This window comes from Sprattus sprattus, assembly GCF_963457725.1.
Source record: "Sprattus sprattus genome assembly, chromosome: 3".
Classification (NCBI taxonomy): Eukaryota; Metazoa; Chordata; class Actinopteri; order Clupeiformes; family Clupeidae; genus Sprattus; species Sprattus sprattus.
The window spans coordinates 11,972,458-11,989,603 of NC_137922.1; the positions used below are offsets into that span (position 1 = coordinate 11,972,458).

Genomic DNA, 17,146 nt, shown 5'->3' on the forward strand with positions numbered 1-17,146 from the left:
CACCACTTTGAATTGGCAAGTTTCACCAATTTGTATTTGCAAGTTTCACCACTTTGTATTGGCAAGGTTCAATAGGCGTCTATAGCAAATATTATATTTTAATGGACATAAGGAGTTGGAATTTCTTTTCTACTGACAAACCCAATTGATTGCGGAAAATTAATTTTGGTAAGCAAGAACTAAAAAGAGGTCCTCTTAAAAGTGTACTTATAAGAGGTAAATATTTCACATCTTTAAAATTCACTGTACACCACAGTGTTAGAAACCTATGCTGAATGACATATATTATAAAAAATATAATGTACGTTGGTAGGGGAAAATTCACTCCCCAGCAAGCAAGCCTCCACAGGCCCTATACGGGCCCCCTTAGGGCTGGCACAAGGGCCCTTTGAGGGCTGCCCATGCCGGGCCCCTGAGCTTTTGCTCATTGGCAAAGTGCTGGCCCCTCATTGCTGGCCCTGCGTGGGCAGCCCTAACACAGCCCACAGGAGCCCTCACAAGGCCCACGCAGGGCCCCTGAGCTTTTGTGCATTGGCCAAGTGCTGGCCCCTCAGTGCTGGCCCTGCGTGGGCAGCCCTCAAAGGGCCCTGTGCGGGCAGCCCTCAAAGGGCCCTGTGTGGGCAGCCCTTAAAGGGCCCTTGTGCCAGCCCTAAGGGGGGGCCAGCATGGGTTTTCTGGGCAGCTTAGACTTTGTTGGGCTATCCGGTGACAGCCCGCAGTGAACCCAAAGCTGCAGGCCCCGCTTGGGCAAGCCCACACCGGGCCTGTGTAGGACTGGTGTGGGCTGGCCCTAGCCCACAGTGCCCACAGCCTGCCTGCATGGGGCCGGTGGAGGCTTGCTTGCTGGGTCAGGTTATCTCAGGACTCCAGAGTTGTAGATCAGTATATTTATTCAGTACCAATTGCAATCTGGCTCACTCACAGCACAAGGATGAAAGTGAAGCAATTTCACTAACATCGCACAGGGTTTATATACTTCCCAACTGCGCTTTCTGAAGTGCAAGGAAGTCAGTTTTGCACAGGATTGAACAAGCACAGTTCGACCCTTCTTATCACCTCTGAGCTCACCCAAACATATGCAGACTAACTGGTGTCAGCACCCAATAATCTAAGTTACACACATACAGAAACACAGAAAAGCCATGTTCCTGCTTTCATAAGCACATGATTCATACGGAAAATTATTAATACAAGGCACTTGATTAATACATTCTTAGGTCATGATCAGTCTTTTCAAAATGAATTCTATCATACGAGAGGACTAACTAAACTGATGGCCGGTCATGTGATTGATGCTCAGGTGTTCTTTCTCTCTGTCTGTACATCTATCTGTCTGTTTATCTCTGTCTGTACATCTATCTATCTGACTTTGTGTCTGTCTGTACATCTGTCTGTCTGTCTTTCTACTGCCTCCACTTTCTCTCTGTCTCTCTTTGTCTCTGTCTCTCTCCCTCTCTCTTTGATCGATGCGCAGGTGTTCCACGATGAGAAGGTTCTGATGAAGCGCACCTGGCCCGAGGCGGACTTCTTCTGTCAGGCGCTGGGCGCCAACCTGGCCAGCTTCCTGCACTTTGAGGAGGAGACGTTCCTGAAGACGACCATATCCAAAATGTTTGAGGGGTTAGTGGTGGCGCTGTTTAAAAAAAATATCATAACCTAAAGCAATAAAACGGTCACAATGTCTGTATGAAGGGTTTCATTTGTGCTATCTTTTTGTTGTGTGACGTTGTCGACATCACAGCTATCCTTCAACTGAACACCCCCTACTGGTCGAAACATTAGTAGTGACCTGATATTAGTTTTGCTTAAACAGGATTTCTCTCTCTCTTCCTCTCTCTCACTCCTTCACTCCTCTCCTCTCTTTCAGAACAGAAGGCCGATGGTTCTGGGTGGGCTTCACCAAGAGAGACCCCAAATCTGCAGGGTCCTGGGAGTGGTCCGACGGCACGCCGGTAAACACACCGCGGAGAGAAAGAGTCAAATAAGAGCAAAACAAATCGCACACCACTGTTGTTTTTTTGCTTTATATATCCCCTAGTATTGTTCATCAGTATGAGTTGCATGTTTGTGGTGTCTTGCCTCCTTGACTGTTTACATGAACAGGCATGTACAGATGTTTATGATCCGTGTGTTTACCCTGTGTGTTGTGTGGCAGGTGGTGACGTCCTTCATTGAGGATAAGAATGAGGAGGATGAGAACCATGAGTGTGCAGTTTACAGCGACCTCACCAACCACCTCAACCCTCAGCCGTGCAGCGCCAAACATGAGTGGATCTGCAAAGTACCCCGAGGTGTGTGTGCGTGCGTCTGTGTCTGTGTCTGTGTCTGTGTGGATAATTTGCAGAATATTGCCAGTACCAGATGTTGAAAATAGAAAATAATTACTGCTATACATACTGTAAATACACACAAATATTAGTGTGTATTTGTTTTGGTCGTCTGTCATCACAGTAAAGAGTAATTCTGGGTCTTTAAATGTGTTTCCGCAGGAGCCAAGCTGAATGAGCCATATTGGTACAACAGCCGTAAGTATAGCCTCTCACCATATGGAGCTATGTTCATCAAACTACTTACCAGCAGCCAAACTGAGAAAATACATCTCCTGCATCTGGCGTTGAGTTGCTCATATGTGTGTGGTTGTTTGCACAGCTGTCCACAGTAATCCATCAATTCATTCATTCATTTTAGCATAAAAGCATTATCTTTAGTTTTTTCCAGTATGTTCTATGTGTGATTTACATGTTCGTGTTGCACGGTGGTAGTACTTGTAGTTTATGTCCTTCAGTTGTAACCTAATCTAACCAACTGTTTTGGCTGCATGGGGTTATCGTGTTAAGTCCATGATCAACATTTGCCTGTACATTGGCTGACCATCACACAGCCTCAGTAAACAGTAGAGCCATCTGATGGTGTGGGTCACACAAGGCAGTAGCAGCATGTGGCTTAGACAAGAAAAGGCATCTCAAATGTTAACATTAAAGGTACAGTCCACGATTCTAATCCAGTGCACTTATTGACAAATTCGGCATAATGTTGTTCACAGTCCTGTAGCCGTCCTTTCCATGTGTGTACAGGTGTTTTGTACAGTCCTGGCTCTGTAAATAAGAAACAAACATAGTTGCTTGAACCGGACATAAACAATCTTAGCCAACCAGCACGTTGTTTTAGGTGCATGGAAAGGAGGGGTGTATTTTGATTGAATTAAAAAATTAACAACCTTGCGCTAAAATCGCGGACCGAATCTTTAAGAGGAAAATACCATGCCATCACAGACGTCAACCACTTTCGATTTCTAACATTTGTCTTCTTTTTTTTATAAATATATTTTATATATTTTTGTATTGAAAAGTATAGATTTTAGACAGTTATTTATCCACATATACATGAGTTTTTTTTATAGAAGGAACCCTCACCCAAACTGCCCCTCCCCCCACCCTGACTGGACATAGAGCAATCACCATAACAGAAATCAACCACAGCGACAATTTGGGTGTCTTTGATATACCTGTTTACAGTTAAAACACAAATAAAGAGACAGACTGCGAAACTGCATGACTTAAGATCTCAAACATGTCATAACCGGCAAATCACTAAGTGGGCTGAACTGACTAGTTTGGACACAAGCCTACGAGCAACATAGACTTTTTGAATGAATCACTCAGGGTGTTGGGGAGTTCCTGAAGACCACTTAAGTCTTCTAAATGACCTTTGACCTTTGGTCAACCATGAGTTTGAAACACATTGGACACTTTGAGGAACTTTGAGGTAATGACAGTCCTGTGACGAAACAGCTTTGTGTTTTTGTGTGTGTGTGTGTGTGTGTGTGTGTGTGTGTGTGGGTGTGTGTGTGTGTGTGTGTGTGTGTGTGTGTGTGTGTGTGTGTGTGTGTGTGTGTGTGTTTGTTTGTTTGTGTGTTGTCCTGTGTGTTTGTGTGTGTGTATATGCTGTTTGTGTGTGTGTGTGTTGTGCTGTGTGTGTGTGTGTGTGTGTGTGTCTTGTGTGTGTTTGTGTGTTGTGCTGTGTGTGTGTGTGTTTGTGTGTGTGTGCGTGTGCGTGTGCGTGTGCGTGTGTGTGTGTGTGTGTGTGTTGTGCTGTGTGTGTCCTGTCTGTCCTGCAGAGCAGGCCCCCTGGGTGTTCTACCGCGGGGCGGAGTATTACGTGGCCAGTCAGCTCTTCCCTTGGGAGTCGGTGTCGTTCGCCTGTAAGATGATGGGAGCTGACCTGGTCTCCATCCAGTCCAAAGCTGAGCTCAACTTCATCTGGGAGCGCATAGCCAAGGTGCCTCAAAACACACAGACACACACACACACACACACACACACACAATCACAATCACACATAGCATAGTCTTTTTGAAACACACTGAGAAAACAAGTTATTTTATAAGAGCTGAAGGGTCTTTGTACTCCTTCAAAAGGACTTACAAAATGTTCTTCATACGATCTAAAAGAACTCTCCCGAAGTGCTCTAGAGTAGACACTTATAGTGCACTTTTCTTTAGAGATGGCCAGCAGAAGCAGTCTTTATTGTAGGAGTGCTGTGTTTGTAATGTAATTCACTGTGAGCGCTGACATTTCAAAAGTGTTTTCTGAGGATTGCTTTCATGACCTTTGCTGTTGCTATGGCAGCACCCTGTTCTACCAGTTGAAGTACACATACAGATGCCTAGGTGCACACACTCACACATTGTATGCTTACAAAATATGTGTATGCTGCACACACAAACCCAGACATACTAATATTAACATACACAACCATATAAACAATTATAACACGGGTAGATGAAATCAAGCATTCTGATTGGGTGAGAGTGAGTCACGGGGTGTGCTTTATTCTACGATAAAGGTTCTGTACGACCTGTTTACATTTACCTGAGTGTTCCATATCAGTGCGCACTCAAAAATAACAGTAGATTCGAAATCGAACCAAGATGGCGGCGTGTTGGGAGCCTGTTAGTGGGAAATATTTTATGTGAATTAAGCTATCTACACAACTTTCTATATGTCTACATTGACTCGGTTAATTGTTTATGTGCTACACGAATGTTGCAGAGTATTGTAAGTCTTAACTGAATCTCTCGAATATTATTTGTAGGTGGCTGCTAACGCTTAGGCCAAAAATCCATTGAAACACATAGTAGCTAGCCAGCCTCGCTGCTAATAAGTATAACGTTGCTCTCACACGCCTCCCTCATTGAGGCAGAGTTAGTGGCGATATCCAAATCAATATAAACAAATATTAACAAAGTTGAACGTGTCCCATTGTCTTTTCGGCAGCTTACTATTTATAATTTAATTTGACTTAATATTTATAATGTCGCTGGCAACCGTGTTACTGCCTATGTAATTTATTGTAACTGTTAATTTAGAGAAACTCTTACAGCTATGTTTCATGTCTATAATGTTAATGAAAAACTGTTTTGATACCTTAATTTTTTACTATACTTTTTTTATAAATACTTATTGAAATGCAAAGTGTTGATGCTTTTGCTACTGGAAAGATCAAATAGTATTAATTGTCTGACTCTGTTAACACAGCTGAAAATACTGTGATAAAAAAGTGTAGAAAAAAGTGTAGTCCATATTGCCCACCCTAGTGTGTGCGTGAATATTTATGTGTGTGTGTGTGTGTGTGTGTGTGTGTGTGTGTGTGTGTGTGTGTGTGTGTGTGTGTGTGTGTGTGTGTGTGTGTGTCTGCTGCCCAAGAGCCTGGCCACCAATGGGCAACCAGTGTGTGAGCCCAAGCACTGATCAACAAAGCCTATGAGCTCTCTGTGTCCCTTATTCTCTCACCCTTCTTTCTTTTCCTTCTCCCACTCCGAATCCGTCTCTTTGTTTACACATTTGTTCTTTGTGTTATCTTTTTCTGTTTCCTTATCTTGTCACTGTCTCAGCTTCCGCATGGTCCTACTGAGTGGTGGATTGGCCTAGCGATGGAGACTGGTCAAGAAGTTGAGTAAGTTCCCCATCATTATAATCAGCTTACTTTCAGTTTGATTGATTCATTGTAAAGAGCTCACTGTCAGATGTAATTTGGGGGTCTGTGTGAGTAGTAGTTGTGTTTGTACCTATGGCTTTACTGGACACCTACATGGTTTAGAGTGTTTGCTCTTCCGCTCACACAAATCAATAGTTTTACAGTTGCAGACCTAGAAGAGATGCTTTTCAGCAGAGCCTTGTCAGTGTACTTCACAAAGTAGAGATGCTTAGGTGATGAGGAATGTTTTCAATGCAGCTCACAGCAAAAGAGTTGTGTAAGCATAGCTGACATTCTATTTGTGTTGTGTGTGTGTGTGTGTGTGTGTGTGTGTGTGTGTGTGTGTGTGTGTGTGTGTTGCGTAAGTCATTTTGATATAGTCTTACAGTTTATTGGTCTGCACATGGAAGGTTAAGAGTGTAATATACTGGTTTTGGAAAGTAGCGAGAGATGGACCTGCCCAAATCAAGTAATAACAAAATAAATTCCACCCTTTTTCTCTGAAATATTTTGGCAAAGGAATAACAATTCACAACAGAAAAGTTTGAGTTCGTTGAGTTTGTGCTTCTTAAGACTTGACTGTTTGCAGTTGGGAGAAATAACGCAGCTGTGAGTCTATCGAAGTTCTCTTTAAGGAAATATGATGGACTGATCTTGTGTGTGGCCATGCAGGTGGACAGATGGGTCACCTTACATCTACTCTAACTGGCAACCACAGAACAGAAGCAGCCAGGTCGCCAGCAGGAGGCGCTGTGCCTATATGTCTTCACAAACAGGTGAACACACATCCAGAAAGCACATACACACATACATAGATTGTACACACACACACACATACACACACTTCAGCATGTAACGCAATCGTGCATACATCTATCATAGATAAATTCAGGTGCACACATAGTGAGGTACACCAATCCAGACACACACACACACACACACACACACACACACATACACACATACACACACACACACACACACACACACACACACACACACACACACACACTGATCACATGTCCTGTGTGTGGTGAATCTGTAGGGGGCTGGTTTGCTCACCCCTGCTCTGAGCTCCATGGTTACGTGTGTAAGCGCCTGACTGCGTCTGTGATGGAGGTTCCCAGGGAGCCCCACTACCTCGGCGCCTGCCCCAACAACTGGTTCTACTACGGACACAAGGTTAGGCCACACAAGTCTTCAGATTCAGACAAATCCTGTTTGAAAGCTGTCATGGAACCCCAGTTCTCCCCAGATAACCCTATCTTCTATAGATTGAGGACAATTTTTTACAAAAATATTTTGTGTTCTTTCAATGTAGTAATGAACATTTTGGTTACTTATGCCTACGTTGCACACTTCAAGGCATTATAAATGCTTTGGCATCCTTTATGTGTTTATCATTAATAACAAGCAAGAATCACGAGTGGGTCTGTTTTGAGCAGCTAGATCTATCAAGGCTATTAGGACCTACAAAACATTGTATATTTTAGCAGTCAGGCTCTTCGCTTTGTTCATATGTCCTGTCAGTAATAGAAGTCAAGACCTCACAGCTACTGGAGTTCATCTGGTTTAAATGATGGCCACCCTTGCACAAATACTGTACCGTGGGAAGGGAGAGAGAGCACATATTTTGAATGCTTGTGGTTGAGAGGTTGTTTTAATGTTTGTGATTACATGTAGTATGAATGTGCTTTTGCGTGCAAATTTGTCTGCCTGTTTCGGCATGTGTGTGTGAATATGGGTAAGTCTGCCAGTTTCGGTATGTCGGTGTGTGTGTGTGTGTGTGTGTATGTATGTGTGTGTGTGTGTGATTATGTTTTTGTCTGTCTGTTTCCATGTGGCATGTCATCTCTCTCGTTGTATGTGGTTTTGTGTGATTGTTTGATTTTGTTTTTACTCTCTGTCTTTCCCGTTCTATCTGTGTGTGTGTGTGTGTGTGTGTGTGTGTGTGTGTGTGTGTCTGTGTGTCTGTCTGTGTCTGTGTGTGTGTGTGCACGTGCGCACATGTGATCTTAGTGTCTCCTGTTGCACCTGCCAAGCCGTCCTGAGGAGGGAAAGAGCTGGAAGGATGCCCAGTCCATCTGCTCCAGCTTCCACGGCTCCCTGGTGGCCATCGAGGATGAGATTGAGCAGGGTGGGTTTGCCAGACACAGGGCCATCAGCCATCTTAACTGAAGGGCATTCCAAGAATGGCAACATAGCCATCAGTGGTGGTGTATTTTAAAATTGCATGACAAAGTACGGTGCTTTAAGGATGGTTCAAATTACATATTAGGAATTTCCCGTTATGACAAAATAAATGGCAATCATATGCACGGCATACGTATTATATCCTCAGTTAATTTTTAGCTTAAGTGATTCGTTGTGTAACTACATAGAAGAGATTAACTTGAAATGTGTTTGAATGTGTGTTGATGTGTGTTATTTACAAAACCATGTTTTACGTTACTAATTGCACACTGTTTTCTTTTGATGTCTACTGTTGATTGGATAAAGCCTACATCACCATGCTGCTCGATGGCAACTCGGCGGGCGTGTGGATTGGCCTTCGAGACGAGGACACCATGAAATGGGCCAATGGGAGGCCAGTTACCTACACCAATTGGTCCCCAATTGAACCCAAGAGCTCTCTCACTGTAAGCATCACACTCTATATACTATAAACTATATTTACGACACCGACATTATGACTGATACGATACCTAAATATCTCGATAGCGATACCACGGCAAAAAAATCTAAAACATCACGAAAAGTAATGGAATAATAGATGACAGCATGTCGCAGCTTAAGACTTTTAAAATGAAATACAAAAACTGAATATTTTGACAATGTCAAAATGTAAAAAGAACAGGAGTGAATTATTGTACCATAGTGTGTTATGTCAAACATTGTAATATCCAACCAGGACTGGAGGAACTCTTCATGAAGATCAGCTCTTCACATTCACATTCACATTCACGTCTCTCCACCTTCACGTGTCACACTGCTGCTGGTAAAAGGTTAAATCCTTGTAGAGACGCACTGAGCAGTACTGCACGTTTCAAACACCCACTTTCACTCTTTGGCTCGAATTTATATTCATAATTGGATTATTGTTTATAATTTGATCATTGTCATAGTGTTATTAAAACGTTTACATGGTAACCTATGCAGTAATCTGTTAGTTAACTGTATATTTGCAACCTCACTAGATATCACTCAATACACCTCCTTGGCTCTGCTTAGCGCATGTAGTGATAGATTGTTGATGTGCATACTGCATCTTGCAAATGATGGTAAAGTTAACATTACTACTGTGAACACAATTGCATATGCATATAGAGATGTTTGCCCCATTGGTAAGTTAGCTAAAAAGAAGCCAAATTAAACAGTTATCACTGCCCTTATCTGTCTCGTCAAACTCTGATGGTGAAAAAAGTATGCTTGCCACAAAATAAATCACACTTGTTTGAGGGCATGGGCCTAGTGTAAATATATTATCTATCACATTCGCTAACCTGTCGCTCTTAGAATTCTTTGAACAGATCGGCATGTCTGTCAGGGAGATGCTTTGCCAAGTTGGACCGACATGTTGGCTCTCTTGGTCTGTGTAGGTTTAAAACATCTTTTACAGACGGGCTTTGTGGTATCCGTGGGGTTGCTCTGACTTTCGACTACAATGCCATATTTCGCTTCATGCATCTGATATGTCGACAAGCTGTGGAAGGTCGGCAAGAGCACTTGTATTTGCGGCCGTGCTTGCCTTTGTTTTGTCACCACTCACCATTTTGTCGCAGTTCATCTAAACATTGGCACTTCCTGGGAAGTCCCTGAGTTCCTCTGGTGAAAAAGCGTGTCATGAAAGCTACAGCGTGTATATAAGAGCTGATATGCCAGCAGGGAGTGGAAGACTGCAAAAACACACTGTCTGGCTGACGTACATCGACCCAATTCATAGGAAATGCGGCTGTTATTAAAACAAGCGATAACAATACAAGTAAAATTAGTACTTTTTATTAGTAATTTTTAAGGACAAGGTCATGATATGTATGGGTATACCATGCCACACTACACTCATCACTATCACAGTCCACAGAGTGGCACTCACTGACGCATGCACAGGTTCCATTGATACAGTCCATATAGGCGTCAATGAATGCGCTTCAAAATGTGTTGTAGTTTTTATGTCTGTGTATTTGTTACCCTGTGTGTGTGTGTGTGTGTGTGTGTGTGTGTGTGTGTGTGTGTGTGTGTGTGTGTGTGTGTGTTTTTGGGTTTATTACTGTTCACATGTGTGTGTGTGTGAGTTTGTGCATGCATCCATGTTTTTGTATCTGTTTCATCTGTGTGTGTGTGTGTGCGTGCGTGCGTCCCATGCAGCAAACATGCATGCCCCATGCAGCAGGACAAGAGGCTGAGCCACCATCTGTGGAGCTATAGCGCCCCTCTGCACGCTTTATGTGTGAATGTGGGTGTGTGCATGGGTGTCCATGTTTTTGCACGCGTGCGTGTATACACACCTCCATGTTTTTCATCTGTGTGTGTGTGTGCATTGCCATGCAGCAGGAGGAGTGGCTTGGCGGTTCTATTGGTGGTGATGCGCCTCTCTGCACGCTGCTCTCCGACAACCACAACTTCCACTTCACAGGGAAATGGTACGACGAGACGTGCACCGAGAGTGGCTACGGCTTTGTGTGTCAGAAAGCACAAGGTCAGATGTCTCCGAGTCTGTTTTTTTCGTGATCTGTCTAAATGTATGACAGCACGTCTACATCTCTGTCTGTCTGACTGACTGTTTATCTTCCACCTTTCAGGTTTCATGCTGTTACCTCAGCTTATGCATTTGATCCTCAAATCTCATGGGAAAATGTTGTTAAACTATGGGGCAGACATGATAATACTTAAACTGCATACTTCTGTTTTATTTGAAAGGCCTGTGGCCAAGAATTGAAGGGTTGCATGTTTATATCATATTTTGATGTGAAAGTGTCAGCTACTAAAGAAGATGAAGAGGTATCGAACCTGTCTCTCTTTCTCTCTCCCTCCTTACTTTCCTCCATCCCTGCGTCCATCCCTCCCTCTCTCTCAGACCCCAGGAAGCCCCCCACTCACTCCTACCTGCCTGGCTCCCTGGAGGTCTCAGAGTACAAGAACCGCAGCTACCGCCTGGTGCACGGCAACATGAGCTGGTACGCCGCACTGAGCGCGTGCGATGAGCAGGAGGCCGAGCTGGTCAGCATCACAGACCCTTTCCACCAGGCCTACCTCACCGTGCTTGTCAACAAGCTGGGCTTCCCCCACTGGATTGGGCTCTACAGTCAAGATGTATGTGGCTCTGTTCCTGTGTGTGTGTGTGTGTGTGTGTGTGTGTGTGTGTGTGTGTGTGTGTGTGTGTGTCTATGCTGTACAGGTGCGTGTCGGTGTGTGTGTGTATGGGTATACAGCTGTCAGCAAGTTGGATGCCTTATCTATTTACTAGTTAAGACGTGTGTGTGTGTGTGTGTGTGTGTGTGTAGTCAGTGTGTGAGTGAGTGAGTGAGACAGAGAGTGTGTGTGTCAAGATATACGTATATATATGGATGGATGTATATGGACATTTTTTAGTACTGTACATCTCAACATTTCACAATGGCTTGCTATAATTCATTCTCCTAAGGAAATGTATACCTTATGCGCATACAGGATGGCATAAACTACCAGTGGTCGGACAGCAGTGACACCTTGTTCACGCACTGGGACGCGGCCGATGATGACGAACACGTGCAGGGAGACTGTGTCTACATGGACATCACAGGAGGCTGGAGGAGAGCTGAATGCGAGATGACCCTCAAGGGGGCGCTGTGTCACATCCCGCCACCCAGTGAGTGTCTAGATTTTCCTCGGTCTTCCTGCTGTGTCTTAAAGCTGTGTCTCCGCCATGTGTACCATGTGAGTTTGTTGATATCTGTTTATGTAGATATACTTTTTGTATTAAGACATTGCCAAAATGTCCTAGGGCCAACTAAAGGGTGTCTTGCTGACTACTTGTGGGATCAAAGACAGAGTCATTGGTCAATGAATGTGTAGAGTGTGTTTGGTTGTACACACGCATAGCGCCATGCTGGCAGTATTGCTGCTAACGTGTCATTAGTTGGGTAATATGCAGAAAATGTGTACGACAGGATGACAGGAAATTGCATAGACAATGGCAGTTATGTGCAAAACCTGCTAATCCAGCTAGGAGATGTGAAAGTAAACTACTCCTCTCTTCACTCCCCTCCCTCCACCCGTGCTGCCCTGCCCGTCCCCTTGTGATGGAATGACAACCTGAAAGCACTACCTCTGCCTTTGAGCTTTTGATTGGTTAAAAGTAGAGGACTACTTTGAAATGTCTTAGGGGGATATCTCTGTGATGTTTCTGAGTAGCTTGGTTTACAGCAGCCTTTGAGGATATGTGTTCATGCCTTTAAACAAATTCATAACCAAAATACCCTACACATTGTAGCTTTAATCTTGCTCCTGCAAACCCAAAGCATCGAATTTATAAAGTTCCTTTCTCATATAACATCTACTTTTACTGGCTTGATCGCTACAAAGCTAATCATTCTGGGTTTGTTTTGTAATGGAGAAGCGGGATGAGGTTGATCAAAACCTCATAGGGAGAGAACTGAGAAAACTGGTTTTGAATATGGTGGTTACATACAAGGCTGCTATTATTTACCCAGATTTTATAGACTGAATGGGTACCATGAAGCAAGATTACTGACTACGGATAATCGCATCCGACACCATACATTTATGTTTCTGATGGTCTGTGAATGAAAGCGTTTGTTTGGTAATGTGATGCTCTCCTGTAAGGGTGGAAAGCAGTGAGAGGAAGTGATTCATCTGACTTTTCTAGATGCTTCTGTACGGCATGGTTGTGTGAAGAGGCTGTTCCACATATTCTGCCATATCCGTCTCAAGCACATACCTCTTGAAGTGTTGACAGCCTGTCAGACAGTTGGCTGCAGTGTGAGCTGTATGTGGTTGGCTAAAGTGCCAGTGGAGTGTGAAATGGAAGGCATACACATTAACAGTATACTGCTCTCCGTTAGCAAGTGCGTGTTTAGCAGCTGGCTGCAGTTGCTGCAAAGAAGTTCGACTCTTTCTTCACTTTCAACATGATATGATACCCCCACCACCACCGTTTATGTGCCATCGTGTGGTGGATGGTAGGTGTGGTTTTCACAAGAAAATATAACAAGAGCGATGCAGAAAATTGATTTCCTGAGAGACACAAATAAGGTCCATCGGAACATTTTTCTCATTCCTCTTGAATACCGTCTCTAAAGCATCCTTTGGATCAGAGTGTTATTAGGTTGACACTCACACGCGCATGCTTTCAGTGTGTGTGTGTGCGTGCGTGCGTGCGTGCTAGTGCGTGTGTGTGTGTGTGAGTGAGTGCGTGCATGCGTGTGTGTGCGCATGTTCTTGTTTGCATGGGAGTGTATCTTGTATTGTGCATGTGAATATTTGTATGAGATTGTGTGCTGTGTGTACCTCTGCTGCAGAGAGTAATGCCTTCTCCCACGGCGTGGAGTGCTCCTCCAGCTGGGTGAAGTTCAGGGGCAGCTGCTACAACTTTGAGCCCGTGCTTCAGAGACTCGGGCTGGATGAAGCCAGAAAACACTGCCAACAGAAAGGTACGGATTCATCTCTCTCCCTCTCTCTGTCTCTGTTTATCTCTCTCTCTATTTTCCACTCTCTTTCATTCAGACACACATGCATGCACACACACACACACACTCAGGTGACCACAGAAAAACACATTGGATTGGCCAAATTAATCAATGAATGTATTTTCTAGACACATACACACACACACACACACACACACACACACACACACACACACACACACACACACACACAGAAGGTAATATCATCCATTCTCCTCTGGGCCCCCTTGTTTTGGCACCAGTTTCTTGTTTTGTGTGGTGGAACTCTGTCGTTGGGGCACCCTCTGCTGGTAATTGAATGAATGTTTATCACAAAAGCACCCAGCTTAAATGTAAACAGCCAAGTGAAAAAAATGCTGCACATTAATTCATTCCTTCTTTAAAGTAACAATATGCAACAATTTGACACTTTTTGAGGTATGGTTTTATAGGCAACTAGTTTTGGTACCATCTTCAAATTCATTTTGATAGCATATGGTCATGTGAAGGACAGATAAGCACCTGTGTCTTCCCCACTAGCCATCCAAGATATGCTCTATGTAGTTCTGTGTACTGGACTGGAGCACCCTGCAAAAATGGCCAAAAGACACCAGTTAGTTTGTTGGCAAGCTTCTATCAGTGTCATCTGGGCTGATGATGGTGTTTGCAAGGTTTTTGCACGCCTTTTAGGAAGTTAGCTTACTCGTTTTGGAACAGAACTCCATATTCGCTGCTTTAATATCTTTAATAGATAATCAGTTGTTTAATAAAGAGGGAGTGTATTTGACTTTCGCAATATTTGTACATCCTTAATTGAATGGGGTATAATGAAAAGAACCATTTTGCAAAGATGCTTGTTGTGCTTTCTGTGCTTTTTTTAGGAAATTCTTCAGATGTGCTGACCATAAGGAATGAAGAGGAGAGCCGCTTTGTGCTGGAGCAACTTGGCTCCTACGGACTCCCCCATCAGACTGTGTGGCTGGGCATTCTCTTTGACACTGACAGTAAGGACACACACACACACACACACACACACACATAATGATTACAATGTAAGCCGTAAGCAAAAACTCAACTCACGCATGCGCACACAGTTGCTCAGACAGACATATACCGCAGACGTACAGACAATATGACCAAGTTAAGAGGGGAATTTTTGTTCCAATTGTTTTTTATTAAATAAACTTTCCTTGTGGCTTTAAGCTTCCTTTCATTTCCTCATTTCCTCAAGTTCCTTCCGCATTTGCCGTCTTTCAAAAGTTTTAATGAACAGCTGCCTTGTTCGTCTTTGCTGCTGTTTAGAAAACTCAAACATCTGCTTTTTTACCCGGCATTTAACAATGGACGTTTTGATAAATGCAAAGCAAAAGTATGAACCTTGAAGTCATATGACTAGGGTTGACCTACATACACACATTTTATCTCAACAACTGCCACTGATAAAAAGGGGACTTTTGTCTTTGTGGCTGGATGCCTATGATCGGTTTATGAGTGGCCCTATGATATTTCAGGTCAGAGGTAGATACAGTGTTTTTGTGACAGATAATAAACTCTACTCCCGGTACAATGCTTGACAAAGAAATTTAGAAACAGCACAACAGATACGGACCCTTACATTTTATGACCTTTAAAAGTGTCATGAGTGGCTCTGGGAATTTTTCTTGTCACTAAGTCCACCGCCCTCTTCACTCAGCTAGCTCTAGTTGTCCGCTCTCAGTCTCAGCCTTCATCTTGGAAATCCCCGTTCAAGGACTTTCATTTCTTAGACAAAGACTCATATCAACTACAATGTATATTTAATTTATATTAAAAGGGAAAGTAATGAATGTTTCTCTCTCTCTTACTCTTCCAGTGCTTTCCAAGTCCAAGTGAGGCTGTTTTAGCATTGCTGTTCTTTTGAGGTTGCAAAAGTGATAAAACGTCATACATCATAATGTCACCTGTTTGTCTGCCCCCCCCCCCCCCCCCCCCCCCCCCCCCCCCCAGCCGATACACTGACCTGGGTAGACGGGTCACCTCTGGACTATTCCAGCTGGCATTTCAGAGCCCCCGATGCCAGTGTGCTGAGGGCAGACACGTGCGTGTCTCTGCGTGTGTCCGACGGCGTGTGGAACCTGGCCTCCTGCACTGACCAGCTGGGCTTCGTCTGCAAGACCAAAACAGGTGGGCGCGTAACATCTCAGTTCATCTTTTGACCTTTGACCCTAGCATTCGTTTTCTGAAGGGTGTGTGTATGGGTGTGTGCGTCCGGGTAGCATGTAATGTCTTAATAAGCTCAGTGTGACCGTGATACCATAGTGTACCGAAGCTGGAACAAACAACAAGCTGATTGTCAATGCTGTAGCTGTTCGAGAGAGCATTTATGAGTGCTAATGTTGTTGTAAACTGTACTTATTTTGTACACTTTACACTTTAAATCTTCAAAGCTGTCAGTGAACTAGTTGAAGTTTCAGCTGGATGCAGCTGTATTAACCAACAAAGAACCTTCTAACCCCTCATGCCTGTCAATTATTTAGCTTACATGAAGCACGTGTGAGTGGCTAGGTCTAGAGCTCATGACATAATTTACACCATCTTTAATCTAGTGCTAACGGTGTGACTGGAACACAACTCTAACATGACAAGTCAGGCCAGCAAAGCATAGCATGGTGCTAGACCAAACCGTTCCTGCGTGCATGTGATAGAAATGTTTCGAACATATCGAAACTAATCTTCTTCACACCCCTCCCACCTTTCTTTCTCCTAGTGGCAGACCGAGCTGCTGAAGTTGAGGTCCAGCCCCTGAATGGTAAGTGTTGTCTGATATGGTCCGCATAAATGATTCTGCTGGTCAAGCTGTCACCATTGGGTCCTTAGCTTAGAACAATAGCCGATTGTGCCTGTGACACAGTGTCCTGATTAACGTGATGGCAACGACAACAACAACAACAAAACCAAAAACAAGCTTTGGGACAATGTTTTACCAGTGGGGCTGGTAACAAATTGTTGTTGAGAGTGGGGCATGGAAATGTTGATTTCTACTGGATAAGATGTTTGGAAAACAACAGCACTAGAGGCTTTGAAAATATCCAAACTCACTCAGCATTATTTGTTACGTGTGTACAACTTATGCACGTCTATACATGATTCATGGGTTTGAGATGAATTCTCCTTAATAACCAGCCAGGCTTGACATATGAACACCACAAAACTGACCATAAGATGAAGATGCTTGTTTCATGGGTCTGTATGATTTCTCCTGACTTCTCTTTAACCATCTCTTCATCCCTTTCTCTCTCTCTCTTTCTCCATTAGGTATGCATCATGGTGCTGTGCTGTTGGCGGTTCTGCTGGCCATCCATCTGTTTGGCCTGCTGGCCTGCACGGGCTGGTTTGTCTACAAGAAGATGGGCTTCCGACGCCTGACCTCTCTGGGGCCGGCCTACTACAGACAGAGCAGCTCCCAGTCCACCGAATCAGACGGGAATGTGCTCATTGCAGACCTAGAGTTGACTGCAGGAGAATAG

General features: G+C 43.8%; 1 protein-coding gene across 1 annotated transcript in view; it reads left to right on the top strand.

Moving 5' to 3' along the window:
- Positions 1-17,146, top strand: part of pla2r1 (phospholipase A2 receptor 1) — a gene marked incomplete at both ends in the record, with an annotated part of 28,846 nt that extends 11,700 nt beyond the window's left edge. Inside the window, 18 exons of the mRNA XM_080834703.1 lie at positions 1,475-1,620; positions 1,868-1,952; positions 2,156-2,291; positions 2,490-2,525; positions 4,118-4,278; positions 5,894-5,955; positions 6,649-6,752; positions 7,022-7,158; positions 7,996-8,113; positions 8,476-8,615; positions 10,525-10,672; positions 11,051-11,286; positions 11,644-11,821; positions 13,494-13,625; positions 14,522-14,644; positions 15,627-15,803; positions 16,387-16,428; positions 16,935-17,146. Coding sequence (XP_080690829.1) covers positions 1,475-1,620; positions 1,868-1,952; positions 2,156-2,291; positions 2,490-2,525; positions 4,118-4,278; positions 5,894-5,955; positions 6,649-6,752; positions 7,022-7,158; positions 7,996-8,113; positions 8,476-8,615; positions 10,525-10,672; positions 11,051-11,286; positions 11,644-11,821; positions 13,494-13,625; positions 14,522-14,644; positions 15,627-15,803; positions 16,387-16,428; positions 16,935-17,146 — 2,373 coding nt within the window. The remainder of the gene's footprint in view (positions 1-1,474; positions 1,621-1,867; positions 1,953-2,155; positions 2,292-2,489; positions 2,526-4,117; positions 4,279-5,893; positions 5,956-6,648; positions 6,753-7,021; positions 7,159-7,995; positions 8,114-8,475; positions 8,616-10,524; positions 10,673-11,050; positions 11,287-11,643; positions 11,822-13,493; positions 13,626-14,521; positions 14,645-15,626; positions 15,804-16,386; positions 16,429-16,934) is intronic.